This window comes from Zea mays, chromosome 8, assembly GCF_902167145.1.
Source record: "Zea mays cultivar B73 chromosome 8, Zm-B73-REFERENCE-NAM-5.0, whole genome shotgun sequence".
NCBI lineage: Eukaryota > Viridiplantae > Streptophyta > Magnoliopsida > Poales > Poaceae > Zea > Zea mays.
Window position 1 is genome coordinate 144,651,529 of NC_050103.1, and position 23,224 is coordinate 144,674,752.

Genomic DNA, 23,224 nt, shown 5'->3' on the forward strand with positions numbered 1-23,224 from the left:
ATGTGCCTTCTCTGGCGCGAGGGGAGTTGCAGCTATTTTGGAGAAGGCAGGGTGCGAACATGTTAAAACTTTGGCCTAGGCCGAAGCTGCCTTCTCTATCAATGATACAAAGGACCCCTCGGCCGAAGCAAGCTCAATAGGCGGAAATTTTTTCACTGATATCTGGGAAAATGGCGGCCGAGGGATGGCCCATGAAATAATGAAAAAGAGCGAAAAAGATATTCATGACACCCGAGAAGCAGCGAAAGCAGCTGAAAAAGCTGCGGAACTTGAAAAACGAATAGATATTACTTAATGTCTTTTAACTTTATTGTTGTTTATTTTTGTGACTTCGAACTAATTCATGTCTTCTACCGCAGCTAAACTATCTCCTTCCCCAGAGCCATTCGACCCACTGGCCGACCCAGAGTCAAAGAAAACAATAGAAATTATTAATATGGCTGAAGCTATTGTAGACGAAGTCGTTACCAAACTGCTAACCGAAGTTGCAGATAAAGTTTTGAAGGAAGAAGAGTGACTATTGTAAAAACATTTCTAGAATATTATTGTAACAGTTGCTGAACTATGCTTGTAATATTTGGTGCTTGAATGTAATATATGAATTGTTTGTAATTCAGTTCTTTGCGATGCATGAAACTTTATATACATACCGTTTTTGAGCCTTCGGCGAAAAAACACCTTCCCTTCTTTTCATGCTTCGTAAAGAAGAGCTTTTATGATTCATAAAAATCATCCATACTTTGTAAAACATCAATGTTTCGTGAACAATAGATCCCTTTTTCTGCACCAGAACTGATGAAGCTTGTAATTTTCATTTTTTGTAAAGCATTGCCCGAAAATCGGCCTTGTTTTCAATTGATGTCATTGATGACATATGATGTTTGATGTGATGTTATGATGTATGATGCGACGATATGATGCAAAGAATGATGCTAATGTATCGTGCAAATGAATGCCCAAACACACACATCCGAAGCTTCATCCACAACCTTCATTCCCTAAGGAATGACTGAAATCTCTTTGTCGTTTACTTTTCGGCTGCACCGTTTATTTTCGGTGTAAGTTATGCATTCCCTAAGGAACGTCTTTTGAACTTCTTCGCCTTCTATTTCGGCGGTATTTGCGTTGACTTTTCGTGCTTCACCTTATATTTCGGCGGTATTTGGCTCTGCATTCCCTAAGGAATGACTTTTGAGCAGAAAACTTACGCTGCGCTCCCTTAGGAACGGCTTTTCGAAGCATCGGCAAACTTACGCTGCGTTCTTTAAGAACGACTTTTTGTAGCTTCGGTGAAACTTTTACTGCGATTTTTAGCACTGCATTCTCGAAGGAATATCTCTTTGTAGCTTCGGTACTCTCGTGAGTCTATGACGAAGGTATATTTCATTTTGACATAAACGAAGCTAGTACAGAGAATTAAAAAATAGCAAGAAAACTAGGTTTACATTGATTGTTCCTTATTAAAAAGAAAACGATAGTGAATGTAAAACTGTGCCAAAGGTAGGATATCTCTCAATATTTGTGTTTTGACTCTGGCACAGTGTTGTTAACTGTGCGAGCTTCGGACCCCTCCTTGAAATCTCGCTGTTGATGGGTCTGTTGGCTCCCTTCTGGCTGCTGACCTCGTGAGTAGGCAAGCTATAGCGGGGGCAGAGGTGGAAGCTGTGGCCAAGAAACTTGCGGCCGACTAGCCGAAGCAACAGAGGCCGCGGGATGATTACCCACATATTCTGGTATGTAGGGTGAATGACACAAAGCAGTGTGCAGGACCTGCTTCGGCTGATTTTTCTGGGCTTCGGCTTCTGCAATTTCTTTTTGCTTTTGGATGGTGATTTGACACGTTCTTGTATTGTGGCCCTTGTCTTCACCACAAAATAGGCAGTAGATTTTCCTAGGCTGGTCCCCATATCTTCCTCCGAAGCCCCTGGCGCCTCTACCTCTTGGAGCTAGCGGCCGGAAAGAGCTTTGTTGTTGTCCTAAAGCTTGTGAAGAATATTGCGGTCTCTGCTGTTGACTTCCTCTATCATCACTCTGGATGGAGTTGTGAATTGACCTGACGTGCCTCGGGTGGATTCTTCCTCCGAAGCCCCTGGTCATTTCAGAGAACCTATATGATTCCTCCCTTCTTTGGCGGAAGTCATTGTCAGCCCGGATGTACTCATCCATCTTATGAAGCAGCTTCTCCAGAGTCTGTGGGGGCTTTCTAGCGAAATACTGAGCAGTAGGTCATGGACGAAGCCCCTTAATCATGGCTTCAACGACAATTTCATTAGGCACTATAGGCGCTCGTGCTATGAGACGCAAAAACCTTCGGACATAAGCCTGGAGGTACTCCTCATGATCTTGCGTGCACTGAAACAAGGCCTGAGTTGTGACTGGCTTTGTCTGGAAGCCTTGGAAACTTGTCACCAGCATATCCTTGAGCTTTTGCCACGAAGTAATGGTCTCTGGCCGAAGAGAAGAATACCATGTTTGGGCCACATTCCGAACTGCCATGACGAAGGACTTGGCCATGACAGCTGCATTGCCTCCATATGAAGATATAGTTGCTTCATAACTCATCAAAAACTGCTTCGGGTCTGAATGCCCATCATACATGGGAAGCTGAGGTGGCTTGTATGATGGGGGCCATGGGATAGCCTGCAGTTCTGCTGCCAAGGGAGAAACATCATCAAAAGTAAAGGTATCATGATTAAAATCATCATACCATCCATCGTTGTTGAACAAGCCTTCTTGATGAAGCTCCCTGTGTTGGGGCCTTCGATCTTGTTCGTCTTGAACAAGATGGCGTACTTCTTCGGTAGCTTCGTCGATCTGCCTCTGAAGATCAGCCAGTTGGGCCATCTTCTCCTTCTTCCTTTGCACTTGCTGATGGATTATCTCCATGTTTCTGATTTCTTGGTCCAACTCCTCCTCCTGGGGTGTTGGACTAGTGGCCTTCCTCTTCTGGCTTCGGGCCTCTCGAAGAGAAATAGTCTCCTGGTTCGGGTCTAGTGGCTGCAGTGCGGCAACCCCTGTCGCTAAAGCTTTCTTCGGTGGCATGACGAAGGTCAGTGCTTGCCCAAGGTGGTCGAAAAGGGTTCACCGGAGGTGCGCGCCAATGTTGAGGACTTGCTCTCAAATGCTATAAATTGAGAACAAGGCAACACCAAAACAGGTTACTTGTTAATGCCCTTTGTCCTTCGAAGCACTATTTCCCTAAGGATATAATGATCTTCGGACAAAGGTCATGAAGGACATACCTTCATCATCTCAACATACACATATGTATAAATATTAACAACAAATGGAGCATGTAAAGCATAAGAAACAATGTGAACAATAACATTATCACATATATTTCTCAGTATATAATCGTAAATTAATATAAGGACAATATTGAATTACATTTGGTGCCTTCAGCTTGATAGAAAACAAGGGTACGAGCGTGACGCAAAAGCAAATGCCAAGTCAGCGTGAACAGTACGGGAGTATTGTTCATCTATTTATAGGCACGGGACGCAGCCCATGTGAAATTACATCCATGCCCTTTACATTTGCTAATGACTCTAAGGTAATCCATCGAGGTCTAAATAGCCTTTTCCCCTTTAAGTCGGTTCCCTTTCCTGCTGTCATGCCGAAGCTCCCTTTCGCGTAGCTTCGACGCTGTGTCAACCTTCGTATTGTTCGTGCTTTTCACACTGTGGTTCTGATCCGAGCATGAAGGTACCTATTCATGTATTACACTCCGGAAACATTGTTAAATCATGTTTTTGAGGACCTTCGGAAGACGAAGGCCCCCAACAGACCCATTATCACTTCTAACTTCTTGATATCAAAATCAAATTGGTTTTGAGCCAATATAGAAAATGACTTGAATGTTTCAAACACGTTAGATTTATCCCGAAGAAAGTAAACCCAAGTGAATCTAGAATAATCATCCACAATCACAAGGCAATAGGAATTACCGCCGATACTCACGAACGATGTTGGCCCAAATAAATCCACGTGAAGTAATTCCAAAGGCCGATGAGTAGACATTTGACTTTTATTTGGATGAGTATTTGCCACTTGCTTCTCGGCTTGACAAGAGCTACACAATTTGTTTTTCTCAAATTTCACATCTTTAAAGCCACGGACTAAGTCATGTTTGGTTAAATGATTGAGTTGCTTCATTCCAACATGACCAAGTCTTCTATGCCATAACCAACCTAGTGAAGCCTTTGAGAATAAGCAAGTTGTGAGCTTTGCCTCACTAGATGAGAAATCAACAAGGTAAAGATTTTCATATCTAAAACCTTTAAACTTAAGATTGCTACCATCAACACTAGAGATAATAACATCATCAACGGTGAAATTGCAACTAAATCCTAAATCACATAATTGAGCTACGGATAGTATATTAAAATTCAAAGACTCAACTAAAAGCACGTTTGATAAGGAATGATCATTTGAAATAGCAATTTTACCCAAGCCTTTAACCTTTCCTTTGCGATTATCTCCAAATGTGATACTATCATAGTTTGAGCAATCTTCCTCACTCATTTCGGTGAACATTTTCATATCTCCGGTCATGTGTTGAGTGCATCCACTATCCAACACCCAGTGATTCCCTCCCGCCTTGTAGTTCACCTACAAAAGGAAATCAATCTCTTTTAGGTACCCAAACTCGCTTGGGTCCTTGGATGTTAGTGACCAAGGTCTTTGGCACCCAAATAGCTTTCTTCTTGTTGCCAACAATTGAAGTACCAACAAATTTAGCATGAACACCTTTTGCATTATGAGAAAGAACATAACAATGCTCAAAACAAGTGGAGGATACATTCTTGAGCTTAGGACAATTCTTCTTGATATGTCCCTTCTTGTGACACTTGTGACACACTTTGTTACATTCTTTCACAAACAATGTATTTTGCTTTATAAAAGCATTTTTTTTCTTGGGAACATATCCAAGACCCTCACGGTTAACTGAGCACCGTTGACTTCCTAATATGAAATCAATTTAGCCTTTCCACCATATGCCTTCTCTAGATCATGAGTTAGAACATTTACTCTATCTACTAACACTTCATTCTCAACAATGATTTGTGATTCATCAAGAGCAATATTATCATTCATAAGAGAAATTTTGCATTTATCACAAATAGAGTTAGTAGGTAGTGGTTCACTTGTAGGACTATCAAGTAAGTCACAAGTGACTCCAACATCCTCGGTGACCACCACAACTTCATGCACAATAGATGAGTTTTGAGCTTTCGCAAGCTTCTCACAATTCTCTTTTAGATCGTTGTGAGAGGTCTTGAGCTCCTCAAAAGACACTTTGAGGTTTTTATACAATTCCTTCAAGGTCTTAAATTTTTCTTTTTCTTTGTGCATGTAGTCATCGGCCTCACCTAACATTCTAACAAGATCATCATATGAATAGCCATCATCATCGACATCAACATCATCATTTATATCATTTAAATCGGTGATGATTTTTACCTTAGCATCTCGCTTTGCCATGAGACAATGAGGGGATGAGAAAAGTGAAGGAGCTTCCTTGATGGCAATTCCGGCATTAAGCTTGGATGAGGTGTCATCATCATCATCATCCGAGCTATCATCCGAATCCCATTCAACTAGGTAGGCTTTGCCATCTTTCTTCTTGTTGTAGAATTTCTTCTTATTCTTATCATCTCCATCTTTGCCCTTCTTCTTCTTGTTAGGGCAATTCATGGCAATGTGACCGGGTTCCCCACACTCAAAACATTTTCTATCATTGAAAGCATTTCTTCTTGATGTTTGGCCTCTTCTAGGTTGACCTCTCTTCATCTTCATGGATTTGTTGAATTTCTTTACAAATAGATCCATATCTCCATCACTCTCACTTTCATTTTCTTCATCATCACTATCTTCTTTTTCAATTGCCTTAGAAGCTTTAGCTTTGAGAGCAATTGATTCATTCTTCACTTTCTTTGCCAAACTTATAGCATCGGCTTGAGATTTCTTGAATATATCTTGAGTAAGAATTCCCCCCAATACTTCGGTTGGAGAAGTTGTAGATAGATCACTTCTTACTAACATGGTCACAATGGTCTCATACTTCTCCGGAAGAGATCTAAGGAACTTATGAGTGAAATCCACATCCGGTACATTAAAACCAAGTCCCTTGAGTTCATTCACTATCTCATTTAACCGGTTGAACATATCGGATACACTTTCATCTTCTTTCATAATGAATTGCTCAAATTTTCCTTTGCACACATATAGATTGACACTCTTCACAATTGTAGTTCCTTCATGAATTTCCATTAGCCGATGACAAGCCGATGACGCTTGCTCGGTGTACCACCTAGTGCCTCAAGAATCACCAATGGATGCAAATGCACTAGGAACTCTCAATCTCTCACTAGAATGCAATCTCAAGCAAAGAGTGTGAGAGAATGAGTGGGAGGATCACAAATGAGCTCAATGTGTGCAAGGAATGGCCAAGAGAGCCCTCACACATGAGCTCCCCTTCTATTTATAGCACACCTCTCAAATCCAACCGTTATGTGCAACTTGCACATTTTCTGCGCACACGCGGACGGTCCACACCCTAAGGCCGGACGGTCCGCCATACACATAACGGCTATTTTCCCCGTTTGAAACCTGTCAGAGCTGTCAGAAAAGTGAGGTTCGGACAGTCCGCCAACCTTGGCCAGATCGTCCGCGACCTGGCAACTTGGAGCACCAGAGCTCTGACCAAGAAGAGTTAACACATGCGGACCGTCCGCCCTACAATGTCGGACGGTCCGTGACCTAGGAGTTAGTACTGTCCGGGCTTATCCTCCGGACAGTCCGTAGTACAAATCCCAAAAACCACACAGTCCCTGCCCAAACCAATTTGGCACTTGCGGACAGTCCGCCCTACAAGGCCGGACGGTCCGCACAATAATACAGGGACTATGCCAAGAGCAGCCTTCTCTGGTCAGGACTGCGGACGGTCCGGCCCCAAGGCCCGGACGGTCCGCAGTACAAGTGAACAGGACCAGTCCGAAGTAAACATACTTTGGACCCCACTGGAGGATCGTGGATGGTCTGCCCACATGGCCCAGACGGTCCGCACATCCCAAGACTTGGCAATTTTTCAAACATGCTTTTGAAAAGATTTTTAACCCTTGAAATTGGAAGCGATGTTAGTCCTCATGCAAATGCAACCACCAGATGCTCTATGAGGCACTAAGTTTGACACAGACAAACGTCATTGACCCCTCTTAATAGTACGACCATCTAGCCTACTAATCCGGTCAAATAACTTCTCTAAACTCCTGGAGACCGGCAAAAACAAAACCTTTGTTATACCTTTGCCTTCACCTGATCCACAACCAATGCTTATAAATCTCTAAGATTTCCTGTTCTATGTGGTCCAACCATGCATTCTTATTTCTCCAAGAACCGTTAGTCCACAAATAGTTGTCATTAATTACCAAAACATCACTAAGGGGCCTAGATGATTCACACCCGGTCTTTGTGACCACCTCAACGGGGACTAGGTTCTTTGGAACCGAACCTCGGCAAAACAAATCACTGTGTTCATCCGCTTTATTTCTTGGTTGATTTGTTTTCCCTCTCTTTCGGACTCGGATTCATTTCTAACTCTAACCCCGGCTTGTAGTGTGTACTTAAGTTTGTAAATTTCAGATTCCGCCTATCCACCCCCCTCTAGGCGACTTTCATCAAGCACTCCAAGAGCTGAACATCATTCTCATATGCGTAAGCAACACACGCAATCCATTCTAGAGAGATCCTAGCACCCATCTGAGGTGAGAAAGAAATTTTGGAGAGATTGTGCTAGTGTTCTTGGTGTTGTGTGCTTGCTCTTGGTCATGTGTATGTTCTCCTCTCTCTCTCTCTCTCTCGCTTTCTTGGAGTTAAAAATCCTATCAACTGTGCAAGGCTAGCAAGAGAGTCCGATCCATGGAGATCATTATGACGCAAGAGATGTCATTGGATATTTTGGTGTCGACTATGACAAATGTAAGGTAGATAGGAATAGTGCATCTGGGACTTGCCATTTTTTAGGAAGATCTTTGGTGTCTTGTAGTTCAAATAAACAAAAAAATTGCCCTATCCAACATTGAGGCCGAGTACATTGCCACAGGACATTGTTGTGCACAATTACTCTGGATGAGGCAAACCCTCGAGGACTTTGGCTACAATCTGACCAAAGTCCCCCTCGTATATGATAATCAGATTGTTGTCCGATTGGTCGATAACCCTATTGATAACGACCACACTAAGCACATAGACATACAATACCACTTTTTAAGAGACCACTCGCAAAGGGGATATATCGTTATAGACCATGTGAGCTCCCATAATCAATTAGCTGATATCTTCACCAATTCTCTTGATGAAAAATGTTTTTGTGAGTTGAGGATTGAACTAAATGTCATAGATTCTCGAAACGTGGATTGAAATATTGCACACATTGCATATTTTTAATATATCTTTGATCATGACTTCTAATTGGTACTATCCCTTAACCATTCATATTTATGCTTATGCTTATGTTCAAGTTGTAGAAAATCATCCCTGGACCTAACAAGTCCAAGTGTATTGATGCACAGAGTTAGGGGGAGAATGGTCTACAAGTTGACTTTTCGAGACTAGCAATGCTTTCAAGTTGATCATGTGTGTAGTCTCAAGTGTTGTAAGGGAAATGGTGAATTTGGGCAAAGGAAAGCGCTTCCCCTACATTTCAGTATCAAAGATTTTTTGCTTGGATTCATTTTATTTCATTGCTCCTATTTGTTCTTGAGCTATCTTGTGAGAAGTAATGACCAGGCCACATGAATTCTGCTATTTTTTGTGCTTAATGCCAAAGGGGGAGAAATTATAGGCCAAAGCAAAAGGACCAAATTACCACTTAAGTTTTAAAAAGTTTTCGAGTTTTTGGTGTTTTTATCAATCGGTTTGTGAAAACACTCTTGAAAGCTAAGATGAGACTCTTTTACAAAGTCTTAGTCAAAAGAGATGTTTATGCCAAAAGGGGGAGAATTTATCAAACCAGATTGAAAAAACCAGTTTGAAATTTACCAAAGGGGGAATCTTGAATTCACAAAATCAAAGGACTCTTTGTTATTAGGGGAGAAATTTCTAAACCTTGAAAGAGTTTGATTTGCAAAAACAAAAACAAGTGGTGGTTAATATGGTCCAAAATGTTAGAATTACTTAAAACATTAAAGCCAACTTAATCCAGATTTTAATTTGCATATTTCAATCTCATATTGAATAGAAACTATTTTAAAGTTACTCATGTTTTTTTTGCTTTGGTTGTTTTGGCATAAATCACCAAAAGGGGAGATTGAAAGTGGAATTGGCAATTAAGCCATGTCTCTATTGTTTTGGTGATTAATGTCCAACACAACAACTTAGATTAACTAGTTTGCTAAGTTTATGAGTGTAGGTTTACATTATGCAAATGGAAGGAGTTAAAGTGAAAAAAGTTAAAGCAGAGGCTCGAAATGGCAACATTTTGGATAAGGTGAAAACTAAGAGGTTTAAACATTTGGATAAGTTGCATATGCACTTTGGAATGTTTTCGACACTTTGTTTGGTCCTTTAACTCAGTTTCTTGTATTAGTGTCATTTTTGACTTAGTTTGAGCTAGAATAAGACTAATATGGTGAAGATGAGCTAAAGGTATGAATCTATGAATTAAACTAGTTGAACATGCTCTAAATAGGTTTGTCTAGGTCATATGAAAGCTCCCAAGACCAGCCAAATCGATTTAGAGAACATTTGGTGAAAAAGGACCACCACTCTAAGCATCCAAGTTTTTTAGACATCTCATTCAATACAAGAGCTAGTGCAATCAATACAAGACACAATTCAAAAGAATCAAAGCCTCTCCAAGTCTCAAATACACTCCAAACACTCAGTGACTAGAGAGAGAGTTTTGCTCGTGTTCTTTGAGCTCTTGTTCTTGGATAGCTTTCTTCTTCCCCATTCTTGTTCTTCAAGCACTTGTAATCAAAGCAAGAGACACTAAGTTTGTAGTGGTCCTTGTGGGGTCTAAGTGACCCATTTGATTAAGGAGAAAGCTCACTCAGTCTAAGTGAACGTTTGAAAGAGGGAAAGGGTTGAAAGAGACCCGGTCTTTGTGACCACCTCAACGGGGACTAGGTTTGCAAGAACCGAACCTCGGTAAAACAAATCACCGTCTCACTCGCTTTATCTCTTGGTTGATTTATTTTCGCCCTCTCTTTTGGACTCGATTTTATTTCTAACGCTAACCCCAACTTGTAGTTGTGCTTAAATTCTATAAATTTCATATTCCGCCTATTCACCCCCCCTCTAGGCAACTTTCAATTGGTATCAGAGCCCGGTACTTCATTAAGAGTCTAACCACTCGAAGTAATGTCGGGAGGATCCGCCAAGAGGGAGATGGAAACGGCTACAAGCCACGGGAAGGCTCCATCAAGAGAGTCCGGCGCTAAAGGAAGGGAGGAATCACCTCCCCGCGGCAAGTCGCACCGGAGTGACGACAAGAAGAAAATGAAGAAAGTGGTCTACTACGAGACCGATTCTTCGTGGCCCTCCACCTCCGGCTCTGACGCACCGTCCGTCACTTCTAAGCACCATGAGCGCAAGAAGTTTAGTAAGATCCCCCTACGTTATCCCTGCATTTCCAAACGCACTCCTTTACTTTCCGTCCCACTAGGCAAACCATCGGTTTTTTACGGTGAAGATTATTGTATGTGGAGTGATAAAATGAGGCATCATCTAACCTCACTCCACGCTAGCATTTGGGATATTGTTGAGTTTGGAGCGCAGGTACCATCCGTAGGGGATGAAGGCTACGACTCGGACGAGGTCGCCCAAATCTGGCACTTCAACTCCCAAGCCACTACTATACTCCTCGCCTCTCTATGTCGAGAGGAGTATAATAAGGTGCAAGGGTTGAAGAGTGCTAAGGAGATTTGGGACGTGCTAAAGACCGCGCACGAAGGGGATGAGGTGATCGAGATCACCAAACGGGAAACGATCGAGGGGGGCTCAGTCGATTCATCCTCAACCAAGGAGAGGAGCCACAAGCCATTTACAACCGGCTCAAGACCTTGGTGAATCAAGTGCACAACCTCGGGAGCACAAAATGGGATGACCATGAAATGGTCAAGGTTATTCTAAGATCACTCGTATTTTGTAATCCTACTCAAGTTCAATTAATGTGTGGTGATCCTAGATACAAGCTAATGTCTCCCGAGGAAGTGATAGGAAAGTTTGTGAGATTTGAGTTGATGATCAAAGGCTCCAAACAAATCGTCGAGCAAGGCAGCACCTCCACACCCGAGGTGCAACCCGTCGCATTCAAAGCGACGGAGGAGAAGAAAGAAGAGTCTACATCAAGTAGGCTCCCCATCGACGCCTCCAAGCTCGACAACGAGGAGATGGCGCTCACCATCAAGAGCTTCCGTCAAAGTCTGTGGTGGTGGTGGTATGAATGCCTAAGAGATTTCCTTATCACTAATGGTTTCAAAGTCGGAAAAGCCGATCCTACACTCTTTACTAAAACCATTGCAAATGATTTGTTTGTATGCCAAATTTATGTTGATGATATCATATTTGGGTCTACTAACAAATCTACTTGTGAAGAGTTTAGTAGGATAATGATTCAAAAAACTGAGATGCAATGATGGGGGAGTTGAAGTATTTCTTAGGATTTCAAGTAAAGCAACTCCAAGAGGGCACCTTCATCAGCCAAACAAAGTACACTCAAGATATACTTACCAAGTTTGAAATGAAGGATGCCAAGCCCATCAAGACACCCATGGGAACTAATGGGCATCTCGACCTCAACACGAGAGGTAAATCCGTAGATCAAAAGATATATCGGTCGATGATAGGATCTCTACTCTATTTATGTGCATCTCGACCGGATATTATGCTTTCCGTATGCATGTGTGCAAGGTTCCAATCCGATCCTAAGGAAGTTCACCTTAGGGCCGTGAAAAGAATCATGAGATATTTAGTTTATACACCTTTGATTTAATAGGTTATTCAGATGCTGATTGGGTATGGTGTAAAATTGATAGGAAGAGCACATCAGTGACTTGTTAGTTTTTAGGAAGATCCCTGGTGTCTTGGGCTTCAAAGAAACAAAACTCAGTAGCTCTTTCTACCGCCGAAGCCGAGTATATTGCCGCAGGCCATTGTTGTGCGCAATTACTTTGGATGAGGCAAACCCTCAGGGACTATGGCTACAAATTGAGAAAAGTCCCTCTCCTATGTGATAATGAGAGTGCAATCCGCATGGCGGATAATCCCGTTGAACATAGCCGCACTAAGCACATAGCCATTCGGTATCACTTTTTGAGGGATCACCAACAAAGGAGGGATATCGAGATAGCTTATGTTAGCACCAAAGAACAACTAGACGATATCTTTACCAAGCCATTAGATGAGAAAACCTTTATCAAACTTAGGAATGAGCTAAACATTCTTGATTCTCGGAACTTTGATTGATACTTTGCACACATAGCTCATTTATATACCTTTGATCATATCTCTTTTATGTCTACGACTAATGTGTTTTCAAGTATATTCCTATGATAAGTCATAGATTGAAAGGGAAATGGAGTTTTCGGCAAAGACAACGCTTCCACTCCACTCTATCGATATTATTTACTCTTCGCCGTCACTCCGCACCACACTCCAAATTGGTATAAAACCCTTCACTCTTATTTACTTATACCAATGGGGAGAAAGTGTAACAAGGGCTCTCAAAAGACTCCATTTTTGGCGATTAATGCCAAAGGTGGAGAAATATTAAGCCCAAAGCAAAAGGACTGCACCACCAATCTTCAAAAATTATTTTCGAAATAATGATTTATGTTTATCTCTTCAATTGGTATCTTATGATGAAATATTTTGAAATCAATTTAAAATATTTCATCGTAAGATGCCAATTGAAGAGATAAACATAAATCATTATTTCAAAAATAAATTTTGAAGTTTGGTGGTGCAGTCCTTTTGCCTTGGGCTTAATATTTCTCCCCTTTGGCATTAATCGCCAAAAATGGAGTCTTTTGAGAGCCCTTGTTACACTTTCTCCCCATTGGTATGTTTTCAATCGGTTAGTATTTTTCAAATTGGTATCTAAAAATGATTGATCTTCTTTGGTAAAACCTTCTTGAACACTAAGAGGAGAATTTCATCCAGGGGGAATTTTGTTTTAAGGAAAAGCATTTGAAATAGGGGGAGAAAATTACAAATCTTGAAAATGCTTCTTGCAATCTTATTCATATACCTTTGACTATTTGCAAAAGACTTTGAAAAAGAATTTCCAAAAAGATTTGCAAAAACAAAACAAGTGGTGCAAATGTGGTCCAAAATGTTAAAAGAAAGAAAGCAATCCATGCATATCTAGTGAAAATAAAATTTGGTTCAATTCCAAGCAACCTTTGCACTTGCCTTATGCAAACTAGTTTAATTCTGCACTTATATATTTGCTTTGGTTTGTGTTGGCATCAATCACTAAAAAGGGGAAGATTGAAAGGGAAATAGGGTTTAACCTTTTCCTATAAATGATTTTGGTGGTTGAATGTCCAACACAAATAATTGTACTAACTAGTTTGCTCTACATTATATATTCTACAGGTGCTAAAGGTTCAAAACAAACCAATAAAAAGATCCAAGTTAGGGTTCAAAAGAAAGGAGCAAAAGAAACCGAAGAGAACCCTGGTCTGGCGCATCGGACTATCCAGTGTGCCACCGGACAGTGTCCGGTGCCCAGGGCCGTACTCCTTCAAACTTGCCACCTTCGGGTTTCTGGAGAGCCGCTCCGCTATAATTCACCGGACTGTCCGGTGTGGCACCGGACTGTCCGGTGTGCCAGCGAAGCAACGGCTAGCGAGCACAACGGTCGACTCCAACGGTCGCCTGCAACGTGAACAGTGCACAGACAGTTCGCGCAGAGTCAGAGCAGCGCCAGAAGGCGCACCGGACAGTGAACAGGACCTGTCCGGTGTGGCACCGGACTGTCCGGTGCCCAAAGACGTTAGAGCTCCAACGGTCGAAACCGTAAGAACCCTAACGATTGGGTGATGTGGCTGGCGCACCGTACAGTGTCCGGTGGCGCACCGGACTGTCCGGTGCGCCCATCGACAGACAGCCTCCCCAACGGTTGAATTGGTGGTTGGGGCTATAAATACCCCCAACCACCACCACTCCAAGCATCCAAGTTTTTCAGACATCTCATTCAATACAAGAGCTAGTGCAATCAATACAAGACACAATTCAAAAGAATCAAAGCCTCTCCAAGTCTCAAATACACTCCAAACACTTAGTGAATAGAGAGAGAGTTTTGCTCGTGTTCTTTGAGCTCTTGTTCTTGGATCGCTTTCTTCTTCCCCATTCTTGTTCTTCAAGCACTTGTAATCAAAGCAAGAGCCACTAAGTTTGTAGTGGTCCTTGTGGGGTCTAAGTGACCCATTTGATTAAGGAGAAAGCTCACTCGGTCTAAGTGACTGTTTGAGAGACGGAAAGGGTTGAAAGAGACCCGGTCTTTGTGACCACCTCAACGGGGACTAGGTTTGCAAGAACCGAACCTAGGTAAAACAAATCACCGTGTCACTCACTTTATCTCTTGGTTGATTTGTTTTTGCCCTCTCTTTTGGACTCGATTTTATTTCTAACGCTAACCCCGGCTTGTAGTTGTGCTTAAATTCTATAAATTTTAGATTCTGCCTATTCACCCCCCCTCTAGGCAACTTTCAGACACCAAGCACTCCAAGAGTTGAACATCATTCCCATATGCTCGAGCAACAACTACAATCCATTCTAGATATATCCTAGCACCCATCTAAGCTGAGATAGACATTTTGGAGAGATTGTGCTAGTGTTCTTGGTGTTGTGTGCTTGCTCTTGCTCTTATCTATGTTCTACTCTCTCTCTCCCGCTTTCTTAGAGTTGTAACTCCCATCAACTTGTGCAAGGCTAGCAAGAGACTCCGATCTATGGAGATCTTTATGACACAACATGAATCACGAAGATTCCTGTCAGCCAAAATAACCCCATCAATTTTTGGGGCGACTGACGGGAATTGGATAACTCCCCTCGACCATACTACAATCAACATGGTTTATTTTAACTCCCATCAGCTAGTCATAGAGTCGACAAGAATTAGTTAATTTCCATTGTCCCTCTAGTATAACCGACGTGGATTAACTAACTCCCACCAGCTCTATGATTGGCTGACAAGAGTTACTGGTTTTTAGGGCACGGTCAGGGCCCACATCCTCTCTCTCTCTCTCCCCGTGCGTGCACATCGTTCTCTAAGATCAACAATTCAGTTTTTAAGTCAGAAATAGCTCAACTCTAGCCAAAAAGGTAAAACTTGGAATAGATGAAGTAGCACTAGTTCTATACTTTGGATAAGTTCTAAATACCCCTAGGAACCTATTTGATTCATCTAAAATGGTTAGAAAGCTCAGTTTTAACAAATCACCCTTTTTAGTTGTTTTGGAGCAGGTTCGAGCCGAAAACAGGAATATGAGTTAGATAAATTAAAACGTCCAAGTTTTCTTGACTTAGACTAGTTGGATAATCTCTAGATATGTTTTTCTAAGTCATAAGAACACCCGAAGGGCAGAAAATCGAATTGAAGAAGAATTGGGCAAGTTTGCCAAAATTAGGTTGAGTCTGTGAACACCGGACCGGTCTGGTGGTGCACCAAACTGTTTACGCAGAGAAGTTTGAAACTTGTTAACTAGCATTTGGCAAACTAGACCGATCGGATGGAGCACTGAACCACTTATGTAGTCAGGATGTAAATTGGATTTCGACGGCTGGCTATCCGGACTGGTCTGGTGGCACACCAGACTGTCTTGGTTCAACGACTAGATTCAGATATCAACGGCCAGATCTGACGTGACAAGGTCCGGTGGCCCACCGGACCAGTTACTATGCCAACCACCCATCAGAACGGCTAACTGCTACAACAGTCTGACAGGGGTCCGGTGGTGCACCGGAGCGGTAAGGGGCAATTCCCTATGTGCCATCGAAAATTATACTCAACTCTTGTGTGCCACTGCCCCCATATGTCATACATACAAAAAATTCCCTATATGCCACTAAATGGCACACAAGGGATGAGTATAAATTCCGATGGCATGTAGGGAATATTTCCGACCGGTAATGTTGGAGGTCTAGTGTGCCACCCGACTATGTAGTTTTCTCCACTCAACTCCAACAGTTATTTGGGTTATTGGGGGTTATAAATACACCCCAACCAGCACATTGAAGACACAAAGAGCTACACCAAACATCCATACATTCATTGCAACATCTCCCAAGATTTCAAAGCTACACAAGCATCGCATTCGATCGATTTGAGTTAGAGAGACTTAACGCCTTGTGTTCTTGAGTTGTTGCGAGTATAGATGGCCAATAAGCACGAGACCCGCGAGCCCGGCACGACCCGGTTCTATGCGGCCCCAGGCCGACCCGGCACGAATAAGTGGGTTGGGCACGGACAGGAAACTAGGAATGGTGGGCTGCACGACCCGTTTACCTCTAAGCCCGTTAAGCCCGCTTTTTGCACTAAAACGTGCTTACCGGCCCACTTAGCCCGCTTTTCCGTGCTAAACGGGCCAAGGCCCGATGCGGGCCGGGCTCGGACAGAAAATCGAGCCCGTGGGCTTAGACGGACCGGCTCGGTTTTCTAACCGTGCCTGGCGGGCCGGGCCCAAAATAGGCCAGGCTTCACCGGGCATGGGTCGAGCCGGGCTGGGCGACCCGTTTGGCCATCTCTAGTTGCGAGTTCTTGTGCTCTTGTTCTTGAGTTTCATTCTCACTCTTAACCTCATTCTCACATTTGTAAAGCTAGCAAGAGACGCCAAATTGTGTGTGATCCTTGCGGGACTAAGTGTCCTTCGAGATTGAGAAGAAAGCTCAATCGGTGTAAGTGACTATTTGAGAGAGGAAAAGGGTTGAAAGAGACATGTTCTTAGTAGACTCCTCAATGGGGACATATGTTCTTCAGAGCCGAACCTCGGGAAACAAATCGCCATGTTCTTTGTGCTTGATCTTCATTTCCGATTTGCTTATTCCTCTCCGCTCTCTCTCTCGTTCTCTGGCTTGTGTTTAATCATATATCAAATTGAGTTACTCCCAAGTAATTGCGCATTCATTTGAGCAATTCTAAGCAAGAAGAACACTTTTCCCTTGCTCCAATTATTCTTATTTTCATTCTAACGCTAATCAGAGGCAGACATTTGTGTTTTAAGTTGTAAATTTCACGTTTCCTCTATTCACCCCTCGCACATATATTTTGTGCGATTAATTTTTCAAAAAACTAGGAGTTGATATAGAGTTACCGGAGAGGAATTTTATTGTCATGCAAAAAAATCAAGATTAACAATGCGATTTGAAAACTCTTGGAAAATATACAGATAGAGTTCTCTATTTATTTTATTTATTAATTAACATAATCATCGTTTTACCAAAATGATTTTAAGAAGTTTATGCTCCTATCCTAAGTTTTACTCATGTTTCTTTTTGCCAATGAATACCAATGTCTCCTTAAAAATAAAAATAGTTTCAACTTTGCGAAATGAGTGAAACTTACAGAATTACAGAAACACCCGGGAATATTATTGTTCCGGCACACGGCTGGGCTGGAGCAATCACAAGCATAATATATATGGATGGGAGATTTGATATTTGGAACCTAATTTGTACGTTTTTCAAGATTTATTTATTATAATAATATATAGAGTTACTATACGTCATTGACATATGGATGAGAACCTGAAAAATAAGAATTGCATACCAAATCTTAAAATTTGTCTCCTTTCCCACAAGTCCCCGAGAGCAGCCGCGAAGAGAGATCCCGCGCTCAACCACCGATTCTCGGCCGCGGCCTCCCTCGGCCCCTCCTTGATCCCTTCCTCCTTCCCTTGGTGGCCGCCGGGGACGGGGAGCGAAGAAGCGTCCCTTCCTTCCCTCCGTTGGTCGCCGGGGAGGAGGAGTGAAGAAACCTCCCTTCCTCTTCCCCTCCGGTGGTCGCCGAGGACGGGGAGCGAAGAAGCCTGTTTTCCTCCTTCCGTCCGGTGGTCGCCAGGGACGAGGAGCGAAGATGTTCTATGGGGCCATGGTGTGGGATCCGTGGCTGATCGTGTCGCAGATCGTGTGCCTGCAGTGCCTCTACTACTTGTCGCTGGGCGTCGCCATGGCGCTCCTCGTCGGCACCCGCGTCCCGCGACTCACCCTCCTCTACCTCTTCGACTTCTCCACGCTCACCCCGCGCACCCCCACAGGTTGGTGCGCCATCGCATCATTCCTCCTCGCCGCCGTCACTGGGTACGCCACAGCTCCCTAACCCCACTCTCATCCACTTGGTTCGTTCGAAACTGGAATGGATTCTTCTGGAAGTAGTCAAAACGCGAAATATGCCTGTCGCACGCGTGCGCGCTGTGGCTTATCGCTTCCGAGTGCAAGAACTACTCTTGTCAATGGAAAGTTAAACGGGCTGTGTTGCCAGGTGATCAGATCTGTACGTTTAGGGCAGCCACATTGTGAATTGCAAATTTCAGTTTCAAGATCATTATAAATTGATATTTCTTTAAGCACTAGTTAAGTGCAAGAGCTCAGCCGTATCCTTGGAGTAATTGGTATTGAGATATGTAGAAAGTAGTGTGTATAAAGGTTTTGGTGTTATTGTCATGAGCCTATTCATGTTGTCATCCATTGTTTAGTAGCTCCTACTATATGTATTATGAAATACTCATAGGTGTTCTAGTGTGCTTGAGAGTAACAGATACCGTAGTCTTGTGGATTGCCTATTCTTGAGCCATACACCATTACATGCTTATATAAAAAATAAATGGCACCAACATATTGCACATTTGTTAAATACTTTTCTGATGAATGTGAATAAGCAGACCGTCTGCAAAAACATGCTCCCCTGCATTCATTCTTTTCTGACAGGATAGTGGCAGTAGATACAACGGACAAGGTAAAGAGGAAAACACATTTTTTTGCTGTCTAATTAGACAGTACCAACCTTTGCAATTCACTATTTTTCTTAATATCTGGTGTCCAATGTATCTATTTTGAATTAAAGCATCTTGAGCAAGTACCAAAACAGCAGAATACAAATTGTTCTTTTCTGGTAATAAGTATTTTTAGAGTCTAGCTACTCGGATTAGCCCATTTTTTAGACACTATCTTTCTTCTGGATAATTTTGTAAGCTGAAGCAACAATATGAAGGATAAAATAATGATTTTGATCTCATTTTTAGCTTTGACAGTTTGGTGTTATTTATTGCTTTTCAAGTTTTGTAGCTCTTCTTTGTTTTGGTGAGAAATGATTTATCGCTAATGTTGCTTCCATGCTTTGCTTGAGCAGAGCTGGGTTCATGCTTTATGTGATTGAGCGAGCCAAAAAGTGCCTGGACTTTGCAGCAACACTCTACATAATCCATCTCTTCATTTGCATTGTTTATGGTGGATGGCCAGCTTCAGTTACATGGTGGGTTCTTAATATAACTGGTTTGGCAACCATGGCTCTCCTGGGTGAATACCTATGCATCCGGCGGGAGTTGAAAGAAATTCCAATATCACGGCTTCGTGCAAGTAAGTATTTCATTCATATTAAAAACCTTTTTATTTCCTTTGGATTCTTTGTTTGTACATGTAGACTCCATTCCAATGTATTTGCATACCTAGTTAGCCTCACTTATTTTTCAGTGTGCAAGAGTCTGGTTCAGGAAGAATTTTACATTGAATTGAAAGTTAACATATGCTTACAATGAACTCTGAAGCAATGAACATGTTACATTTTTAATAAGGTTACATTCCACCATTTTTCTAGAAAAATTAATTTTGCAACTTAACTGTGTTCAAATACTTTATCTGGCCACTAAAAGACCTCACACTGTACTAGTGTAGTGGTGGGACATATTGTGTCAATAATTCAATATAATATAATGTGAACATTCTGAAGAGATTTCTGGCCTGGTAATTTCACTGATAGACCTATAGAGAAGGGAGTGCGAATGTTCAAGTAGAGAGAGATATAACAAGTGTATGCTCACTGCTCAGACATGCTCAACTAGGGTTGTTTATTTGGCTAATGGCTTTACATTTGATGTGCCATATAGTTTGTTGCGCTAATGTGAAATGTATGCCAAGTTGCCAGTGGCATCAACAAGTCAGTACTCAGTACTGACAATTTGTCTCCTGATCCTCGTCACCTGTATGGGGGTAGTTTAGTTTGAAGCGATGACATGATACAGGACCTGGTTTTCTTGTTTGGATCAACTTATTTAAGTACTGGCTGCAGTATAATGATATCCCTGCTATGGCATTTAAGATGTTGCTTCTTTCTTTCTTATTTTATGACGAACGAAGTAATCTTCATCAAACCATAGATGTGCTGAAGCTTAAGTTTAACTGACATTTTCATTGATATTTTTTAATTACAATTGTGTTGGTGTTCACCAGAGTGGTTCTCCTGAAAGTTCTGACTAGCTGTACTTTGAGGAAAAAACAGTAGTTCCTGGCCATTCGCTGAGTTAGGGTTCCTCCCCTGAGTGATCCTCCTGAAAAGGAAAATGCTCCGGATACAATCATTTGAGTATAACTCAAATTCTTTTCTCGAACATGCAGGAGAGCTGCATATCATTCATAATAAGAACAAAAAAGGTGTATGAGAAACAATAAAACAACATAGACAACACCACAGCACAACCTGACACACATAGCCACAACAAGCCCACACACACACTCACTATTAGACACACACAGCCACAATATGTCCACACACTCTCAAATAAGGGACGGACAACCAAGGAGCCAACAATTAGGCAACACCACTATCTGTTCAGTCAGCAAGGTGCTGCCCCTAGTACCCACTACACCCCATAACCTTACTTCTTGGAAGACTGAAGCAGGATAACCTGCAGATTAGGCAAAGCACCGATGATGCCCCTAGCACCCACTACACCCCATAACCTTCGCTAGGATATCCTGCAGATTAGGCGAAGCACCATCAAAGACACACCACCGATTCCAATGGGTCCAAAGCGACCAGGCTCCAAAAAGAATTAAGGAATTAAGCGCCTGCCTATCCTGAACAGCAGCAATCTCACTAGATCAAGGGAAGGCCCAGCCAGGTGGGGAGCAACTGAGCAAGGTTCTGCAGTCCAAATTTCTGGAAGAGTTCAAACCAGAAAGCCCTAGAGAAGACACAAGAAACCAGTAGGTGACTGATGGTTTCCTCTTCCTGATCACACAACAAACATTTCTTGTGATGCAAGACCCATCCGAGTAAAACGATCTGTAGTCCAGCACTTTCTGTGCATGACCAACCACATGAAAAAACGGCATTTGTTAGGAGCCCAGGTTCTCCAAATACACTCCCATGGACTAAATTAAATGGTGCCTTGAAAGAGACCATCATAGCTGGTTTTGCAGTGTAAACACCGGAAGCAGTGAATTGCCGTATGTGTTTGTTTTCTGACCGAGGCTGTAAAACGACTTGAGGAAGAATGTCCCAAAGATTTAAGAATTTCGCGAGAACCCCCAGCAGGAAGTGCACCTTGCAGGTCACCAGTCCAAGTATTATTAGTAAGATTCTGTAATACTCTACACTCATTGGCTCTTCTTTTGGGCACCAAAGTAAAGAGCAGTGGAGCAAGGTCCTCAATTTTCTGCCCATGAATCCATCTATCTGTCCATAAAAGAGTACGGGCGCCATTGCCAACCTCAGTGCAGACTGCTATAGAGAAATAGCTGACACAGGAATGAACTTGAACCTGGAAAGAGCAGGGTCGGTCAGGTTATGTTTTCTTTAACTAGAGCTAGCGCATTCACAATGGCCATCCTATTCATTGCAGGTCGGAGATGCCAAGGTCCCCAAGGTCAATTGGGTGACAAGTTTTAACCCAAGTCAGAAGGCAATGACCACCAGGGTTTTCAAATCGTCCGATTTATCGCGATTAATCGGTCTGGTCGGTCAAACGTAGCCGATTACGGTCACCAACCCGATTAGGTGGCCTAATCATCCAGATGTCCGATTTATCGTCCCTTAATCGCGATTAGGTGGCCTAAATTTAGAAAGCAAATGCTGCCATGCATCATTACTGACTCGTCATTTTCTGGATCTGAAACAGTATATGTATATAAAATAAATTTGATATTTGGTATGGTTGAGTGCCCACGTGTTTCCTTGCTAATTATCATAGTAAAAACATCACTGAAACGCCATGTTATCTCCGTTTCAACCCAGTTGTTCATCAGGGAAATCAATAATATTAGAGTTCTTATCTACCCCTGCTATAATAATACCAGCATGGTTAATGGTTGAAAAATGTCATCTGTTAGAATAAATGTATCTTTTAGATTGGTCAACTATTTTGAATTCGAACAAGCATTAAATATTGCTGGATTCTCGAAATTTGAATTTGGTTCTAGTACAACATGTTGGTGCTTTCCTTCTTCCATGATTCTTTTTTTTTCATACTGACTTTTGACCTTACTTTCCATCTGCTGATTGGTTTGTTTCTTCTGTTCAGGTGTTTAAGCTCACATGCTAAAAGATTATAGGTGATTTCAAATGGTGTTATCCCAGGAGGTGCTTGTTAATATGTTCCTTAAGGAATACAGTGACTCACAATGAATGCTTTATTCTGTGATTTCCAATGGATACTTCTCAAACTTCGCATAGAGCGTTCATCTGATGCCCAACCTCCCAGTTGACCATGATGAACTGATTGATCTTAGAGGTTCCACCAACGGAAATGGCAGCTCACTTTCTAAATCATACATTCAACAAGTCCTCCCTTGCCCCTTATTATAAAAAAGAGTTCCTGGCCTGCCTCTCATGAAAGAAAACTTCCTCCCTTGCCTATGTTCTAGCTACAGTTTGCTGCTTGATAATGTACGACTAGATACCAACATGTGCATTCTTCAGTAATATATTGTTCTTAATACATGCAGGCACCCATGGATCTCTTGTCTGTATCTTGCAAATGATATTTGCAGTGTTATATGCTAATTCTGTAATTCATGCTAGGAGAGTTGTGATCCACCCCTCCTTTTGGGGGACGATATGCACAGCTGTGCTCGTGAAAATAAAACGAAATGGCAATGACCACGTTTAGCCCAAAGAAAAAGAGAAGCTCGAAGGTTAGGTTACTGGTAAAAGTGGGTGTTTTTATTTGTCCATAATTTCTTTCTCATGCCCTTGTATAAACAAGGTCAAACCAAGCGA

The 23,224-nt window shown here is 42.2% G+C and overlaps 1 protein-coding gene across 3 annotated transcripts; it reads left to right on the forward strand.

The window, feature by feature from the left end:
- The first annotated feature begins 17,744 nt into the window (after positions 1 to 17,744).
- On the forward strand, positions 17,745 to 23,018 carry LOC100193487 (protein SYS1 homolog). Of its 3 annotated transcripts, none has more exons than XM_020541884.1 (3): positions 17,745 to 18,266; positions 19,358 to 19,584; positions 22,527 to 23,018. In XM_020541884.1, exons 1-3 carry the CDS (start codon positions 17,746 to 17,748, stop codon positions 22,532 to 22,534), a joined length of 756 nt encoding a protein of 251 aa, XP_020397473.1. In that variant the 5' UTR covers position 17,745; the 3' UTR covers positions 22,535 to 23,018. The 3 variants fall into 3 exon arrangements, with proteins under 3 accessions (XP_020397473.1, XP_008656623.1, NP_001296809.1); XM_008658401.4 differs by lacking the exon at positions 22,527 to 23,018 and adding an exon at positions 21,849 to 22,504 and having other exon boundaries at positions 17,746 to 18,309; NM_001309880.1 differs by having other exon boundaries at positions 17,826 to 18,309; positions 22,527 to 22,942.
- The last annotated feature ends 206 nt before the right edge of the window (positions 23,019 to 23,224 follow it).